This window comes from Falco punctatus (assembly GCF_963210335.1).
Source record: "Falco punctatus genome assembly, chromosome: 4".
Lineage (NCBI taxonomy): Eukaryota > Metazoa > Chordata > Aves > Falconiformes > Falconidae > Falco > Falco punctatus.
In genome coordinates this window covers 61,777,811-61,796,017 of record NC_137583.1, presented here as the reverse complement: position 1 = coordinate 61,796,017, position 18,207 = coordinate 61,777,811, and the positions used below count along the sequence as shown (strand labels likewise).

General features: G+C 38.7%; 1 protein-coding gene across 1 annotated transcript in view; it reads left to right on the top strand.

Annotated features, from left to right (window-relative positions):
* The window catches only part of VIPR2 (vasoactive intestinal peptide receptor 2), a 67,644-nt gene extending 50,251 nt beyond the window's left edge, over window positions 1-17,393 (top strand). Inside the window, exons 7-13 of the mRNA XM_080385858.1 lie at window positions 143-293; window positions 1,216-1,276; window positions 2,596-2,665; window positions 5,890-5,981; window positions 9,219-9,348; window positions 9,435-9,476; window positions 11,139-17,393. Of these exons, the coding sequence (XP_080241984.1) occupies window positions 143-293; window positions 1,216-1,276; window positions 2,596-2,665; window positions 5,890-5,981; window positions 9,219-9,348; window positions 9,435-9,476; window positions 11,139-11,312 (720 nt within the window). The 3' untranslated portion in view covers window positions 11,313-17,393. The remainder of the gene's footprint in view (window positions 1-142; window positions 294-1,215; window positions 1,277-2,595; window positions 2,666-5,889; window positions 5,982-9,218; window positions 9,349-9,434; window positions 9,477-11,138) is intronic.
* Window positions 17,394-18,207: the final 814 nt, after the last annotated feature.

Below are 18,207 nucleotides of genomic sequence, written 5' to 3'. Positions count from 1 at the left end.
TTTGGCATGACTGAAAAAAAAATTTCTACTGGACCTGGGTTACTAGTATTACATGGAGAGTTAAGATCTATAGGATATATTAATAACAGAATAATACAGCATCTTTCCTGCAACAACTTTGATCTGTACTCTCATATTTCAGGTGGGCTGCAAGGCTATTTTGGTGTTTTTTCAGTATGGTGTTATGGCAAACTTTTACTGGCTCTTAGTTGAAGGGCTTTACCTCCACATCCTCCTTGTGCTGATATTCTCCCCCAACAGACACTTCACAGTCTACCTGCTGATTGGATGGGGTAAGAACTTCAACATCTTCCAATAATACTCTTTTTTTTCTGTCTGTATATATTAGTCAGGTTCAATATTCCATACCAAGGGGGTCATGCCATTTCTGTTGGATGACTCCTCGGACTCACTAGTTCCACGGTTCAGCTCCAGCAGAGGTTACAGCTGCTGTACCATGGGAGGGAGGGGGCACAAAAGTACTGAGGCATAAGTACTAGTTTGGTCCTTGGCATGGCTCCAACCCATGCCGATGTGCACATTGCCCAGGGGGTGTTCAAGATATAGGATGGTGCAAGGACTGCTGCTGCAAAACGTATAATTCAGGCTGTCCTAGTTTGAGAGGAAAAAGAAAGTTTACCTGCACAGCCACAAGCTATGCTATTTGCCTTTTTTAGAAGCCAAATCATATTCTCCATCTGGTTTTAAATACATGTATTCCTTTCATTTCCAGAAAGTGCAATGATATCTACACAGAGCACTTTAAAGCTTCCAGTAATTGGTGGTCATAAAACATTTAGGTATTGCTGGGAAATGGGAATAAACCAGTCTGTGGGAATGGTTCTTTATGAAATGATTTACACTTCAGTTTTATATTGCAGCCCTTGGAAGCGCGTTGGGAATGCATAACTTGTATCTATTGCCCTGTAGGTCACTCTGACAGCTTGAAAGAAGCCTAAGGCATGTTCTCTGTATATTAGTCATTGTGGCTGCATTTTTATAAGAAATAAACCCACTATCCCTGCAGTCTTTGTTTGCAATACACTGCTTACATCACATAGCTCATCAGATGGGCCTCTCCATGCACATGTTTACTGTGTGCTGTGTGTTTGGGGAATAAGTGGTTACTAGCAGGCTGAACTTTTTTTCTTTTCTTTTCTTTTTTTGTGGTCATATATTTTTTTGATCATCCTCTAAACCTCTGGGATTTTTCAGGAATTCCTACCATATTCATTATTACGTGGACAGTGACACGGATCATTTTAGAGGACACTGGGTAAGCACATGGGGGAGAGAAATTTTAAAGCCTCTAATGTGCCAATACAATCCTTGCCTTGGCTATGGTGGTGTTCACACAAAGGTAGTTTGCTGTTTTGAAGGGGATGAGCACAGTATTGAAATTTCAGATATGGCAGTAAAGGGACAGGTGTTTAGGAGCTCTTCAGCATGCTGCTTATGCTGTTTATTTGAAAAACCTTGAGGGCAGGAGAGAGCAGAGAAAGGTTTTGACTAACGTTACCCCTTGAGACCCACACTTAGAGCTATGTGCTTTGGAGGTCAAAATAATACTTAAAATAGCAGAGGGGATCCTTGGGTTCAGTGCTGCAGTACAGCATAGTAAGATGCTTGGCATTCTAATTTGCTAATTAGCAACTTAAAAGATTGAAATCTAGATAACTTTGGGTATATCTAAATCACATTCCCAAAAGTGAAGCAGTGTGATGTAAACATATTGAAGATGCACGTAGTCAGGTAAAACTATGACTAGTTAGAGCTAGGCCTGGCTAGCTTCTCCCTGGGAAGGGGAGCTGAGATAAGAACTTTCTTTGTAGGAAGATCAGACTTATGCTGGCCCCAGGGAATGGGAGAGCATTCCTAGCTAGTGGGACAGTTTTCACACCTCTTTTTTCAACCTGGCTAATATTTTTCAATTTATTCTGTAATTAAATTGAAAAATCATGTCCTACTTAATTTCTAAGTTTTCTTTGCAAGACCTCTAACATGTAAAGCAAAGCCTGACTCCTATTTCCTTTGCCATTGCGATCACAGTTAGAGGAACTCTGAAGGGTATTGCCCATGCTCAAGATTAATCTTTCAGAGCACTTAGATCAGAGTATTTGCACCAAAAGTGCTGAGCCCACAGCAAAACTTAAATTTTCAGTTTTTCAGACTAAGTTTCAGGTTCAGTCTCACATTTTCCTAAACCAGTTCCAGCCATCTGTAACCTAAATACCCCACAAGGAATAATGTCATTTCAATTGTATCTGTCAGCTGCCCAGAGGCTGGTGTTAAGCGCTTATTGGAAAAGTGTCCTTACACAAAGTGAAACTAAGCTTGGTCTCCCTAAAGGCCGACATCCTCCATGTTGTCTAATGGTACAGTCTAGTGTGCCTGATGTTTTAGCTGATTTGAATATGCATGTTAAAACCAGGGAAATAAAATTACAGGCAGAAAAAGATTGAACGCCAAATTCTAGGCTAGAACAGGCATTATTTTACTGTGCTTTGACTTGTGTATAAGAAATACTTCTCCTCCTAGGTCTTGCTTGCCAGATGATATTAATGTCAACGTAATTTTCCCTTTTTTTTTTTATAGTTGCTGGGATACAAATGAGCATGGTGGTCCCTGGTGGGTTATACGAATACCAATTTTAATTTCTATTATAGTAAGTAAACTTTGAAGCATGAATTATAGATCAGTACAGCATTCTGCAGTGCATATAGTCATTATTCTTTACTGCTAGTTACAGATAGGCAAGAATTCTGTTTTAATGAAAAGAAATTGCTCTGTAGGAGAAATGTTAAACAGATGCCAAGGCCATTAAAATTTGTTCCCTTCAAAATTTATCTGCCTCCTATTAAATGAGCAGTTGCTTTTATTTGTATGTTCTTCTTTTGTTAACATCTCTCCTGTTTATGAGCCTGGGGGAAAGAAAAAATCTAATTATACTTTTCAATGAATTGCAGATTTGATTTTGTGTGTAAATAGATAACTCTGTAATTGAGAATCTGATATTACTGCAGCCATAAAAAACTATGGCTGTGTATATCTTTCTTTAATTGGTAGTCTACTGAATTATATATTGAACATGAAGTATTTGCAAAAGAATACCATTTGAGAATGTTTCATGGGGCTTTTCCTATGTGGAGCTCATTAGAATTACTGGAGTAGCATAATAAAATTCCTGCTCACTGTGATGATTTTGTAATTAACTTTGGGCATAATATCCTATGGTTGTATGTCCGTTTCTGAAAACAGTCGTAGTGCAAATTAATACATTTAGATACACTTGCTTTATTTTTAACATTTTAGTCAGAAAAATTGGGACATTATTAGATTACACAAGATGTCAAGATTGCACATTACACTTGGGCTTGCCTTTGGGTCTGTGCCTGCTGATAATCATTTTGAGAGAACTTTCTATCATCTTCATCAGAGTAAATTCTGCAGTGTTTAAAGAGAAAGCAGAGTAGGCATATGTATGAAATGACATAAGGTAAGGACTCACAGAAAAGATGTTTTGTGATATGAAGAAATGGGCATGCAACAGAACTACAGCATCCGTACAGAATATGTGTACCTCAAAGGAGCTGGAGAATGAGGGATGGTCCAGAGTCAAGAAAATATGCTGAAAGATAAAAAGCAAAACAAACCACCTGGTGTTTACAGAAAGATGAGTCTATTCTCTGGATGTTCAGTTTTAACAGCTATCTGGTAGATGGCTGAACTTCATGTGCCAGAATGCAGTGTTCCTCCAAAGAAGTCCTAGACCTGGAAACAGAAGTTATCCAAGTGCTCATTGGCAGACTTTAATGGCAGCTGGATCTTAGCAAAGACTGGGAAATGAGTTCTGAGTTAAGAAAATGGAGTACTGGTCACTCAGCAAAAATCCAGTATGTCTTAAAAGGTGGACCAGAATCACTATTCGTGGCAGGGTATTTTTTCTTTTTTTTCCCCCATTCTTTTTTTTATGGTTCCATTACTGATTTGACACAAAGGGATTGTAAGACATAGGGAAACATTTTGCAAATAATCTTTTTTGGCTTGCTGGGTGCACATGTTTAGGATCTGCTGTCTCCTTCCAGATATGTTTCTTCTCTTAAGCAGCATGTTTTAGGGATGAGAGCAACTAAAGATGGCCAAGTGATTCTGCAATGTGTACTTTGAAACCACTTATTTCTCCAGTTCGATGATTCTTCAGCTGTTTGATCAACTGCATTTTGCATTTGGGAAGTTAAGCTGGAAAGGGAGTTATGAAAGCAGTGATACTCGCGCTTTCCTGCTGAATAAGTAATGTATCATGTTGGAACATTGAACTACAACCTGCACATTCATTGTGGCAGCTAGGATGCTGTGCAAACTTACAGCTGTGCAAGGTAGAGCATGCATTCATAGAGCAAGAGGAGCTAATGAAACACCATGTAAAACTGGTCATTGAAAAACACCACATCCATGAGAACATGATTTTCAACTTGCGTACACATGATAAGCCTCAACATTTCCTATTACCTTCTAGAAAAAAAAAGAGAAGTTGAAGATTCAGATCTGAATAATGAGGTCAGTGCTGCCTGCCATTCAACAATGAAAACAGATAATTGCAAGTTTTTTGGATAGGTGTTGTGAAAGAGTTGTGATGCTTCTCAATAAAAGTATGATGTACTTAGATCGTACTCGCTTACACAGTGCCTTGAGTCTGCTTGAGAATGTAGGAAGACTGGAAGACTCTCAGAGAATGGTGGAAAGGGTAACCAGCAATAAAAAATGGCTTCAGTAGCAGGAAGGACATCTGTGTAAGTAGTCAGTGAGGTGAAGACAGAAAAACTCTGACAGAAGCTGAATTCCAGGAAGATAAAGAAGAAAACACCTAAGCTGACAACCCTCATTGACTGTCTTATGTAACGGTATGAAAGCAAGCCCACAATGCAGCTAATATTGAAAATCTTTAGGAGGAGGAAGCATGAAGAACCAAAGAGTAGAATAATTGTTGCTGTGAAGGCGTGGATTCCAGGTGTTCTCTCAGTTTAGTACGGGCATGCTGCATTTAGTGTGTGGTTTTCTAGACTGCACCAAACAAGCCAGCACCAGAAGAGCTGGTGTACACAAGGTGCTAAAAGCCAAGGATGAACGAATAATGGGAGCAAAACTTGGGAACTACTGATTTTTATATTTCAATTTTCTAGATTGATTGGGGTCTGATTGTAACTTTTATTATGCAAGTGCCTTTCTAGAAAATGAAATATGAAATAAAATATTACTACTGTTGTATGTCAGAGGGCTGTCACAAGAATTAGACTGCAAGGACTCAGTTCCTTCAGTGATAATGTCTGCATCAATACCCAAGACAGACAGATACTTGGAAAGGCCATTTCTGTGCTTGATTGGAGTGGACAGATCATCTGTGCAATGATCTTCTCTTCCCCTAATTCAGACAGAAAATAATAAAGTCAAGGTGAGAGGCATGAGAGAGAGGGTCAGTGTGTCAGACTTACATTTTCCTTTGGGTTTCCAGTTGTGAATCCACCTGACAATTTAGGACAATGCTTGATTGTACCAAATTACATGCAGTGTCCCATCCTGCCTGTCCCAAACCTGTCTTCAGCTGAGATTTTGAAAGGAGGGCATTTCTGACAACTGGGGCTTTCAAAAGCTTTTGCCAGCCTGGCTAATGCAGAGGTGCACTGGACGTAACAAACTTAGTGGGGCAGAACACAGACAGTAGGCTTGGCAGCGTAGAGCTGGATGTGTTCTGGCAGGAGGTACATAGCACCCGCTGCTGAGTTGATTTGTCCAACTTAATAAGCATTTCTTTGTGCTGCATGTTGAGTGCAGAAGTCAGAAATCACTTTTTGGGTGTTTTTTTTCTTTTTTGGTTTTTTTTTTTTTTTGTAGGTGAATTTTATACTTTTCATTAGTATTATAAGAATCCTACTGCAGAAGTTAAGATCTCCAGATGTTGGAGGAAATGACCAGTCACAGTACAAGTGAGTCATATTTTTTGATATTATATACAGAACCAAAATAATCTCTGTAAGATTTCCTCTGCCAAAACCTGCTACCAGCAATTTCTGTGATAATATAATTACATTTAATTAGGAATATTTTAGATGTGGTTTAATGAAGATCTTATCACTATGCTGAAATAGAGATGAACCTAATTGTTTTGTCAAACACTAAATTCAATAAAAAATAAACAATTTTATAAAGACCAACAAGCTATTCTCGAATTGGAGTTTAACCCATGAATGAATATGCTGATGCAAAAAATATGGAGAGTAATATCTTTCTTTTAATGTGTAAAAATTTCATTTTGACGTAACAAAAATTTCAATATCAAAACACTGTTTCAGCCTCCTTAATAGCATTTGTTTGTTTGTTTCTAAAATACTTTTTCTTGTGATATTTACATATATTTTAAGAGCTGGAAAGAAGTTATGTGGTTTCCAGAAAGTTAAAAATGAAATGTAATGTTTTATGTTGATTTAAAATAGCATCTATATTTTTCTTGAGGAAAGCAATAGTTTCTAACTTAGCTCAACTTCATTTCTGTTTAGACTTTCTTCTTTTTTGTTTGGTTTGAACGTCAAATCCTAACATCCATCGTTGCCACAGCTTCAGAATCAAGGAACGTTGGGGGGCAATTTAAAAACTTTGTTAAAATTGGATTTGTTCTTTATTATATTTCAATATCAGTTATTGTTGTTTATTTAAATACCTGCTGGTTACAGTAATCCAGGATCGAAGAGTCTGTTGTAGTAGGTCTTAGTTTAAAGCCCAGAAATAGGCACTGAGTTTGACACTTTAGGACGTTAATACGATATTTCAATGACAAAACCTAACATGAACACTGAAAATTCAAACCCATGCAAATGGACTTTGAAAATGTGCTCCTGGATAACGCCTTTTCTTCATTTAAGAAATACTGAATTTCTGTCCTAAAAGCAGACAAAACATGGTGTGCTGAAGTAAAGCATATCTTTAAAACTAAGATATCTAAGACCTGATGTGTTTTGTAAACAACGTGACACATTTGATGCAAAAAGTGAAGAATTCTGATGTGCCGCAGGAAAGGCAACACAACTAGATTGACATAATGCTTTGCTTCATAGAGCTACAAAGGTCCTTTTTTGTGTTTGCTGCGTGAATTAACGAAATGTGGGAGAATCAAGTCAACTGAGATGAAATTACGCAGTTGCCGCATTATTATTTAGCACAATGACCAACCTATGGGCAGGAAAACTCCTCAAGTTTACTTCCTGTAGCAGGAACTTTTCTTTGATTCCCCATGGTATTTATGTATTTTATGAAAATGAGACATTCCCTTCCTATCAGTCTCATCATTTTCCACAGTTTACTCTAGTGCTTCATAGTATAAAATGTTCATTAACAGCGACCTTATCCTTCGTTATTCAGCCCTGTGAATTCTTTGCTTTTAGCATTTGATTGCCTGATTAAGTTTGGATTGGATAGTCTTTAGCTGATACCCAGGAGAACAGTAGATTAACCTCCTCAAGAAATACTGCATCTACAGAGCAAATTAAAGGTTTGGAAGGCTTGTTTTTCAAAATGCAAATGCATTTTCTAAAATACAGAGAAGAATAAGGCTACTTTGTCTCTTCACTAAAATATAACTGCAGTATAAAGTAATATCAGCTAGACAAAAGTTATTAAAACAAGAATGGAGTGAAAGTGAGACATGAATCTAAAATGAATACTACTCATACAAGTCACCATTTTTCTTCCCTTCCTCTGTCCCACTTGCTTGTACCTTGTTCCATCCTTTTCATTGCTCATTTTACTTTTGCAGTGGGTAATGTTAAGTTCAAATAAAATCAGTTTTCCTTTTCACTTGGGAAACGGGGAAATTTGATGCATCGTCATATTCTCCAGTTGTAAATGAATTTCTTCTGCTAAGGAAATCCTATTTGTCCCACTTACTGGCATCACCTTTAGATGTGAAGGTTTTACTGTTCTTGAGAAACTTTGCTGTCAAAACCAATTATTTCCACATAAACAGATGCAGCCACTGAGACATTATGAGCAAAGGCAGGCCATGAAGACTGACACAGAAAAAAAAATTGCTTGAAATACCTTGACTTTTCTGTTAAAATAGGTAAATTCACAACAGCATCCTTTCATTGTGAAATCAAGTTATATTCATCAAGACAGTGATGAATTATGGGACTCTACATTATAATTTCATAATTTTATCTGATACCAGACATCCATAATCATGCATGACTAGCCCTGTGTAATACATAAAATTGATGTTATTAGAGTGAAATAAGTGACAGATAAGGGATAATTAGCAATGCATCATTTCAGTGGTTTCACAGGCAGTTTGTCAGAGCTGCTGTGCTTAATAATTTGAAGTTTTCCTTCCTTAACTTCAGTAGTGTATTGTGCTAAAATTTATTATGTAATTGACAACATTAAAAACTAGCTAATGGTATGTGCTTAATACCATCACTGTGGTTGTGAGATTTTAGTATTTCAGGGTAAATCTGAAATTGCTTCTGAAAATCTCACTGTTGAGATTACTCTGGATTACATTTTCTAGGTACTGTTTGGATATTGTGTATGTGCAATACACAGACTAACCATACGGTCGCACATTTAAAGGAAATTAACATCAATTAATTTCAAAAGAGAGATTTTGCTTCCCATACAAGAGGATCTACCAGTATGACTTTGCAGCAAAGCATTATTCCTTTCCACTCTGAACCCATTACGCCAGGTAAAAAATATCGTGAGAGATCTGAGGGCAGTTTATGACACTTTGTGGGATGCGGTCCTCTGGAATAATGCAGTAAAACCCCACGCCAAAAAACCGTGCCATGAAACCAGGCTGGGAGCTGGCTGTATGTCAGGGACACAGCAGAGGACAGGTCCTACACCCTGCTGCTGTCCAGAGGGCAGCTGAAAAAGGGTCGGCTGGTTTAGAGGGGCTCTGTAGCCTTTTACCAGCTTTTGAAAAGCTGGAAGGTCAGCAAGAGCAAGTATAACATGCAACTGCCCACTTCGAGTTAAGAGGTTACTAGGTGGCTAATGTCATAGCAAACCTGACAGGAAAACGATTTGCAATAAACAACGCTTTAGTGAGACTGTTTACAAATCTGAAGTCATACAAGCTTGACGTAAACAACATTGCATCAGGTTCTTATCTTAGAAAAACAAGAGCTCATCATTAAACTCCAGCTTTTTCTCTTTTATTTACCCAGGAGACTCGCAAAATCCACATTGTTGCTTATTCCGTTATTTGGAGTTCACTACACAGTGTTTGCTTTGTTTCCTGACCGCAGTTCCAATAATTATAAAATAATCTTTGAGTTGTGTTTGGGATCTTTTCAGGTAAATTTTAAAGTTTTTATTCAAAAGAAGTTTTATTGACCTAGGTTGGTGCTGCCTACTAACTTACAAATATTGTCTCATTCCAGGGGTTGATTGTTGCAGTCCTGTATTGTTTTTTGAACAGTGAAGTAAGTCTCACCTTTCCTACGGAGGATGTTAAATACTGTTTTTAGTAAATGTATAAGTGGCCCTTTAATTTCACTCTGATACATGAAGCTGTTTCAGAAGATGTTTGCATTCCTATTTATAGAATATATGTTTATGTACAACAGGAGAAATTAGTGTATTTGGGTGAAGAGTTAAGACCTGTTTGAAACCGAAGTGTTAGTAAATGTGTCTTCTGTTATTTAACATGATCTAATTCTAGATCCATTGTAAGTAATGTGGATTGTGCAAGTGTGGTGCAACAAGTCTAGAAATTTATCTAAAACTTGAAACACCATTTAGTAAGTATTTAGGCATAGTCCTCTGACAGAATCCAGCCCCCAGAGCAGCAGCAGATTTTCAGAAGTACTCAGCATGTAACAGCTTTCCTAATCTCAACTGAGGGAGATGCAAGGAATTCCTTTTGATATCAGCCACTTTTTAAGTAGAAAATACATTAAACAGCATGCAGCGTCTGACAGGAAGAATCTGTCTGAAGACGACACCTGCTTGCACAGGGAATTGGCAGTCAGGTCTCCTGAGTGCTATTCTGGTCTTTGATATTCATGAGATGCTTGGTGCTGGGCTAATCATTTGATTCTCTGCTTTAAATATGTGTGATTAATAGCTAGATACCAAAAGCTAATGTTGCAGCACAAGTGATACAAAACTGATTTTGAAAGTGGCCTTGGGGCATCTCCTTACAGACAGCACAGACACAGTCTTTGCCTCTGTTTTGTAATCTTTGTAAAAACTGATTTGATACTTTAGAGGGGAGGGTTGCCACCCAGAGGGACCTTGACAGGCTTGTGGAGTGAGGACACGCGAACCTCATGAAGTTCAGCAAGACCCAGTGCAAGGTCTCGCATCTGGGTTGGGGCAACCCCCAATGTCAGTTCAAATGGGGGGATGAACGGTTTGAGAGCTGTTCAGCGAGACGGACTTGGGGATGCTGGGGGATGAAAACTTGGACATGAGCCAGCAATGTGCACTCGCAGCTGAGGAAGCCGACTGTATCCTGCATCAAGAGAAGCGTGGCCAACAGATCGAGAGAGGTGACTGTCCTCAGTGCAAGAATGGCGTGGACCTGTTAGAACGAGTCAAAAGGACAACCACAAAAACTATCGGAAGACTGGAACACCTGTCCTATGAAGAGAGGCTGAGAGAGTTGGAATTGTTCAGCCTGAAGAAGAGAAGTCTTTGGGGAGACCTTATTGCAGACTTTCAGTATAAAAAAAGGGGATTATAAGGAAGATGGAGAAAGACTTTTTAGCAGGGCCTGCAGCAACAGGACAAGGGGTAGCAGTTCTAAACGGAAAGGGGGTAGATTTAGATTGCATGTTAAGGAAGGATTTTTTTCTGGGTGTGGTGGAGACCACTGAAACAGGTTGCCCAAGGAAGCTGTGGATGTTCCATCATTCGAAGTGTTTAAGATCAGGTTGTATGGGGCTTTGAGCAACCTGGTCTAGTGAAAGATGTCCCTGCTCATGGCAGGGGAGGTGGTCTGGATGATCTTTATTGTCCCTTCCAACCCAAACCATTCTATGATTCTATTCCTGGAGATCCCCATTTGACAGCCAATAAACATAGAAAAGCTCCTCACGTAAAAGAACATTTTCATCTCGTGCATTTTCTTTTTAACACAGGTGCAAGGGGAGCTGAAAAGAAAATGGCGGAGTTTGTGCTGGAAGCAGACAGCAGGCAGGGATTACAGATTCCACAGCTCTTCGATTTCTCGAAATGGATCAGAAAGTGTTTCCCAGCTTCACCGGAATTCAAGGGCTCACTCGTTTATGCAGACAGAGACCACCATGATATAAATCAGCTATGTCCCCCAAAACATGAAAACCTATGGGATGTCATTCATTATGCAGCTTGATGTGATATTTTATAAAGTGTACAGTTTAGTGCTTTGCCTTTCTACATGTTGGTATTTGAGAAATTGGTTTGTGCGGCCAACCAGTTAATACAGACACCTGCCCTGTGGATGCTTTCTGTTTTTTTTAAATGGTATTCATATTAATTCTGATGTTCTCTTGCTGCTTACTAGCCATAACTATTCAAAACCTCATTTACTATAATGAGTAAATTTACTCTCCAATATATCTAAAAGATGTATGGTATCCTGTTCCATGCAGACTGCTTTGCTACATGTTGAAAATTTAAGATGGGAAGCAAGAAAATTTCTTACACTTTATTTATAATAAGGAGAGATTTCTTTCCTTAAGAGTTAGGAAATTCTTTCCTAATTATGGACAATAAAATAAAAATAAATAATGTAAGACTATAATTAACCGCACTGCGATTTTAGTGTGCTAATCCAGGAGATTATTAACATTATTTATGCAGAGGGAAAAAAGGGAGTACTTGGCCAGTTGTATACATTTCAGAGGTTACATTCTACAGAGTTTGATTCCAATCCTGTTGGTATGTTTAGATGCAGAAAGTAGAGCTACCTTTGTAGTCCATACAGAAAGGGCTGATAAAGCATCAGCATTTTCCAGTAGTGCTGTTGCAATCAGTTCTTCTCTTCTGTTTAAAATCAGAAATATGTATTTATCTGTTATTAAACAATTTTCTGAAGAGGTGCTTTATTGCTAAAGCAGTCTGGCATAGGATGAACAGCCTTGGATAGCATATTACCCTTTGAAAATATCATTTTAATATAATATTTTCATTGGAATGTGTCTCTAGAAGTACATACTCGGCAGCTAAAACAAGGACTATCGCAATAAAGTTACAGCTCCCATTTAAGGAATAATGTAAATTCTTTTAGCTTAATTATCCTCTGTATCTCTGAACTGATTTAAAATATAGTCCTGACCATGACTCCAGCAAAACAAATTAGATAGAGTCCCTAAAAATTACCATAAAAGGCATAAATAGAAGGAATTCTCAACAACGCCAAGCATCTTATGTAGCCACTTCGCAAAAAAAAAAAAAAAAAAAAGACATAGAACTGACAGATTCTTATAAATATACACAGAACTTTTGCACTGTTTAAGAGAAATAAACCCACTGATGTTTACTTTCCATGTCACGTTTAACCATGTCCACTCTAAACAGCAAGTGGGAACAATATGTATTTGCATGAGCACCTCTGATCCATAAAAACAATTGCCCTGATATTTCAGATAACAGATTGTATGGCACTAGCAGAATCCAAGGTCCGTAATATTACCAGGTAAAGGGAAGAACAGCAGCAAGGGCATGTCTTGGCACGCATACATGTACATTCTGGAAGATATTACAAGTGCTGGAAATATTGTTGGCAGCCATCAAAGCATCCATACACCTTTCGGTCTGATTTAATTTAACTATTTATCAGTCAAACACAATTTATTTTAACGGGATTACCCTGGACTGATACAAAGTTATGTCAGACCAAAGATAGAAAAGGCCCCGTGGTTCACATGAGTACTGCAGAACTGGTAGTAACTGTGAATCTTATGTGACACCAACCTTTACGTAGTAGGTATCATTTGACTTAACAACCGCTTGAGGAATTATTACTTTCCGGTTTGACTTTAAAGAAGCTACTGATCACCTCCAGTCAGCACGTTTTCTGCTGACCCTAGGTGAACCATGAGATTCTGGAGTGAAGTAGGCCGCCTAATGACAGTCCCATGGGGTCTGTAAGATGCGCCTCTAGACACGTATTTAAACTAAATATATTCCCAAAGGCTTCAGACTCAGAAACCACTGCTAAACTTCAGTATTTTTCCTGAATCTCTGAAGAACCTTAACAACAAACTCTTAACTGCAAATATATGAAGACATGTTGGAGCTCTGGGGGCTGCTCCTATACCTAAATTAAACACATCTGTACACTTTAGGCTTGTTTGTCTCAAGTGGCATTGTGATTACTTAGCTTGCTGAGATGTGACATGCAGGATGTACTTTTTTCCCAAATTTTCTTGGGTAGAAAGTCACACTTAGCAAGCATTCAAGTGTACTCATCTTTATTTTGAAAAGGTGTTTTTTGAATGAGTTAGCACACAGACAGAATGATGGTGTAGAAATAGAGATTTCAAGCAACGATTTCTATCAGTCTGTGTGGTGCATCACCAATTATACATGTTTTTGATTCATTGCATCACAGCAAAAACTATCTTTGTCCTTATTAGGTGAGCATGGAGACAATCTGCATTTTAATTTCTGGATTATAAAACAGAAAATCTTAAAAAAGAAAATACATTTTAAGTTGCAATGATACAGCATAATTTCCTTTAACAGGGCCACAGATGCATTTGGCTTTAATTCTACTTCTCATGTAGGGACTAACGTCATAGACATAATGAAGTTGCACCAGTGGGAGAACATAGGTTATATCACTAAGTTTGTAAAGGACATTGAAGAATGGCACACAAGGGAGAGTGATGCTGTGTTTATTCTTCTTTCTAACCAGTGAAAAGTGCAGTACTTTGTAGTACCTTATCCCTGTATTAAAAATCATAGAATTGATATACAATAAATAGATTTCTGGGGGGCAGTTTAACTTCATAATGCTTGGTGCAAGCACTTTTATGTCTGTAAAGGCCTATGGGGCACTGTGCTCACTTGTTTTTACTCCCAGAAAATTCTGATTTCCAAATAATTTTATGCAACATTACAGCATCAACCCCATCATCACCTGTTTGACTTCAGCTGCCTTGTCACGCACAGATACACATCATATTAAACATATATAAAAGCTGCAAAGCAGTTTGACAAATCTAGTGCTCGATCAATGTTTTGCATCTTTACAACACCCAGGAACAAGATAGTTTCTCGTGGCTTTGTCTTTCATTGCATTTTGCACAGGGGGTGTGGCGTTAAATGCTCCTACTCCGTGCTGTGGTGACACTAAGAGTCAAAAAGACAATGCAAGAAATAATCATTTGGCCTCAGTCATCCCTAAATCTAGTTCTGGCTCGTCCTAACAGCATGAGGTCAAGGCAGCAAGACAAGTGTACACTTTACCGGCACAGCCTTGTGACATCATGCTCCTCCCTTTTTTTTTTTTTTTTTTTTTCCTTTACTGCCTTTTTTCCTTTGGCTGCATCAGAGTCCAAGCTGAGTTGGAAAGCCTTCAGAGCAGGAAACCTTGGGTTTTGTCCCCACTGAAAAGCCAGCACCAACTCATGTAAAGTTACTAAACAAGAATGGTAATACAATTCACTCTCATACTGTGGTTAATTGTTGTACTTTACTTTCCTTGGAGCTGCCAGGGTGGCACCATTCATTTTTGTCAGCATTACCTGGTGCTGATGCCTGAGGGCCTCTCCAGTTGCTAACCATGATCAAAATCTAAATATATAGCGAGTGTTGACTTAAATTTTCCTCTGCAGAGTCGATTTCAGCTAGGTGCTTGATAAACTCAGGTGAAATTCATCTGCCCTGGTTTTGGTATCTGAAAGCTAGATGTCTGTCTCTGAGCTAAAGACTCTTTTTAAGTGCCTTCCATAGTCATCGTAGAGAAATAGGCACTAGTTGAAGATGATTCATCCGATGTTCAGCTGAGCATCTAAGGTAGGTAAGCTGAATCACCTTTTTCTCTACACTTACTATAAAATGAGCACAGGGTGGCTGGCTAGCACCTAAGTTTCTCACTCTACATCTGAAATTAGGCAAGACTAATCTCTCCAAAAAAGGCCATTCCGTTATCTGGCTAATATTACCCAGACACTCCTTTTTAAGCCAGGTAATTTGGGCTGGCCAAAGCCATCCTCCAGGACACGTGCAGCATGATTCAAAAGTTCAGGCAATGGAGGATCCCTCCATTCATTTGGTAGGGTGTCACTGTGGTTGACTGCCTTCCATGATGAAGCCAATAGCCTTATGTCCCACTTTGATTTGCCTGGCTTCCATGATAAAGCCAAGAGCCTTATGTTGTGTTTTGATTTGCCTGGCTTCAGCTTTCAGCAGTTGTTTTGGGTTAGGTGTTTGGCTTTTTGTCTGTTGCAGAAGGCTCATACACCAAAACAAAGTGCTACAAAGACTACTTCTTTATGTGAAGTCTCTTGTAAATCACCCTTTAAATCATGTCTTTATTTCCTCTTTGAGAAACTGAATGTCAAATGCTTCAAATTCTGACAGTGAGGTATTTTCTCAAATATTCTTCCTGATTCTCTTCTGTGCCCCATTCCATTCATAATAGCTTCAGCCAAGAGAAGCAAAGAAATTATTTCAGTATCTCCTCCTTCAGGACTGCAGACACCATTAACCATATTTCTCAGGCCCACTTGCAGCTCGCCTGTTCATACCTTTGAAATATTTGACTTTACATTTTAACTGAGCAGGAACTGGCTAGTAACATGCAATGAGATTATTGCTGGCATGTTTTTTGCCATTTAAACTTTTCAAAAATATGTTGGCTTTGATTTCTGGGTCAGGTGCATTAGTGTGCTTTGCAAAATAACTTTGGAGAGTACCCTTTTAGCCATTGGAAAGTGCTGGCTTTCTTGAAATTTTAAGATTTTGAGATGTATTTAAGTACTCCATGCACTTCAGTATGGAGTGCACGAGAGCCCAACAGATTGCACCCGAGTAGCATGGTGATGGGTGCTGCAGGCAGCCGCTGAGGAACTACCCAGTTTAAGCATACATTGGAATTGTACTGTAGCAGCAATAACTATTTGCTGGCAAAAAAGCTTTGCAAAAAGCCTTCTACAGTCAAGTTGAAGGTAGCCTACCCTACTCTGTAGAATCTACTTCATGTCCTGATTTACCCCAGACAGGCTTCCCTCTATCTTTAACGTGGTGAAGGGGAAAGCAACAGGCATAGACCCTCAGCAAACCAGAGGATCTGTCTGATATAAGGCATTGCCAAGTGCACATCTCACATGCTATGCATAAGGACTGAAAAGCGTCATTTGCATTATTTTTGTCTTATTTTTGTGAGTTCGAAAGAACATCCTCTGTTGACTTAATTTGTTCACTTCAGCAAAGCGATTGTGAATAAAGTCCAAATTCACTTTACACAGATTTTTCAGACATCCTAATGAAAAATCAGTCATTAAATATGCCTGGTAAAAAGGAAGAACCGGCAAGTAACCTGCAGAGAAAGCTGCTATGTATATAAGGGTTATTGTCTGAGAAATTACTGTCTGTGCATAGTGATACAGGAAATACTTTGACTAATAGAAGTACCATCAGGTTACCACGAGTGCCTATCTAAGCTGTGGGCTGTCAGTACTACCCTGGCATAACCAAATAGCAGAAGTTAGTGTGCAGTGCTGTTCTGTTCATGGGAGGGGTGGGGGGAAGTTTTCTAACATGGATGTTACAAGAGTTCATCAGGATAACATTTAAAATGAGCACTGTGTGATACAGTTTAACCACTCTGTGTTGAACCTGGCTTCTGCCCAATGATAATATTATGTAGTTAAAACTAAGTCGGTAACATTTCCATTGTCAGCTAAACCAGTGACTGAAACGTCCCAAGCCCCTTTATTTCCCAAAGCACTAATAATTTTACGGTGTCCTGCAGCTTTATTTCCCTGGCACATTAGTATGAGTATTGCTTTGAAATTCTCTTTTGTCATCTTTATCAAGAACTTTTTATCTGTCAAGCATGGTAAAAGTTAAGCATTATGTAAATGAATGTGATTATTTTTTACAGAATGTACAGACTATGATGTTGTATAGATTAACATGTGTAAATAGATTTCCTTTTCATACTGTAATTCACTCTATTCTGGTTTTGCTCTTTTGCTTTGTTCTGTTTTCAGTTTTTAATGTCACATACCTAACAGCCTTCTCTGAGATATGTTACATATAAAGCTGTGAACAAATAAGTGTTTACATCTTTATGCTATTAGAGATAATAGTAGTTAGTAACACCACAATGGACTGAAGAGGAATCAGAGAATTAAAATTTTAAAAGTTTTGCACAGAAATTGTTATGTGTGGTTTTTTTTTTTTTAAAAAAAGTGTAAAATGATGCCATTTTCTTACTGATTCAGTGGATCAGAGCCATGCTGAAGGATGTGGCTAAGTCAATATTGCAGTTTTTAATTCAACAGCTCTAAGACACACTTGTTAAAGAAAACCATCCCCTTCCTGAGCTACTCCACTGAAGGATACATAGCTGCATGCAACCAAGATGTGCTTGCAGGGGTGTGAGAATGGCACACACATAGAGCAGACCCAGGTGATCCCATATGTTGTGTATGTCAACACCTGAATGGCCAGGCCAGCAACTATTTTTGACTTACTGTGTCTTGCTTAATTTAATTGTCCAGGTACCTGTCAGAAGTGCAGTATGATGGAGCTAAAACACGGCTAAAAAGCCATGAGATTTTTCTGAAGAGGGAACATAATATAACATGTATTTCTTCCCTAAAAAATATGTATCTGTTCATATATCTGTAATATATACATTTAGAAAATCAGATGCACTCATAAACCAGATTTTCAAAACTGAAAACGGTCCTCCTGCCTTGGCAGCTCAGGGATCCTCAACAATGTAATTAAAATTGAATTGTATTGCACTAAAAGCAAGAGGCCGAGGCTGCTGCTGCCATGGGAAAGGGCACTGAGAGGAGACACACTGGGGTGGCACTGGCAGTGCTGCTGGTGAGGCCATTGAGGGAGGTGAGCATGCATGGAGGAGGTGGTGACACCTGATGAGGCAGCGTGTCTCCCCCAGCAGCAACACCACACAGGGACAAAGCATGCAGCACTGTTTTGCTGTCTCTTATGGACCATCCCCTTCTGTGTGTTTCCATAAGT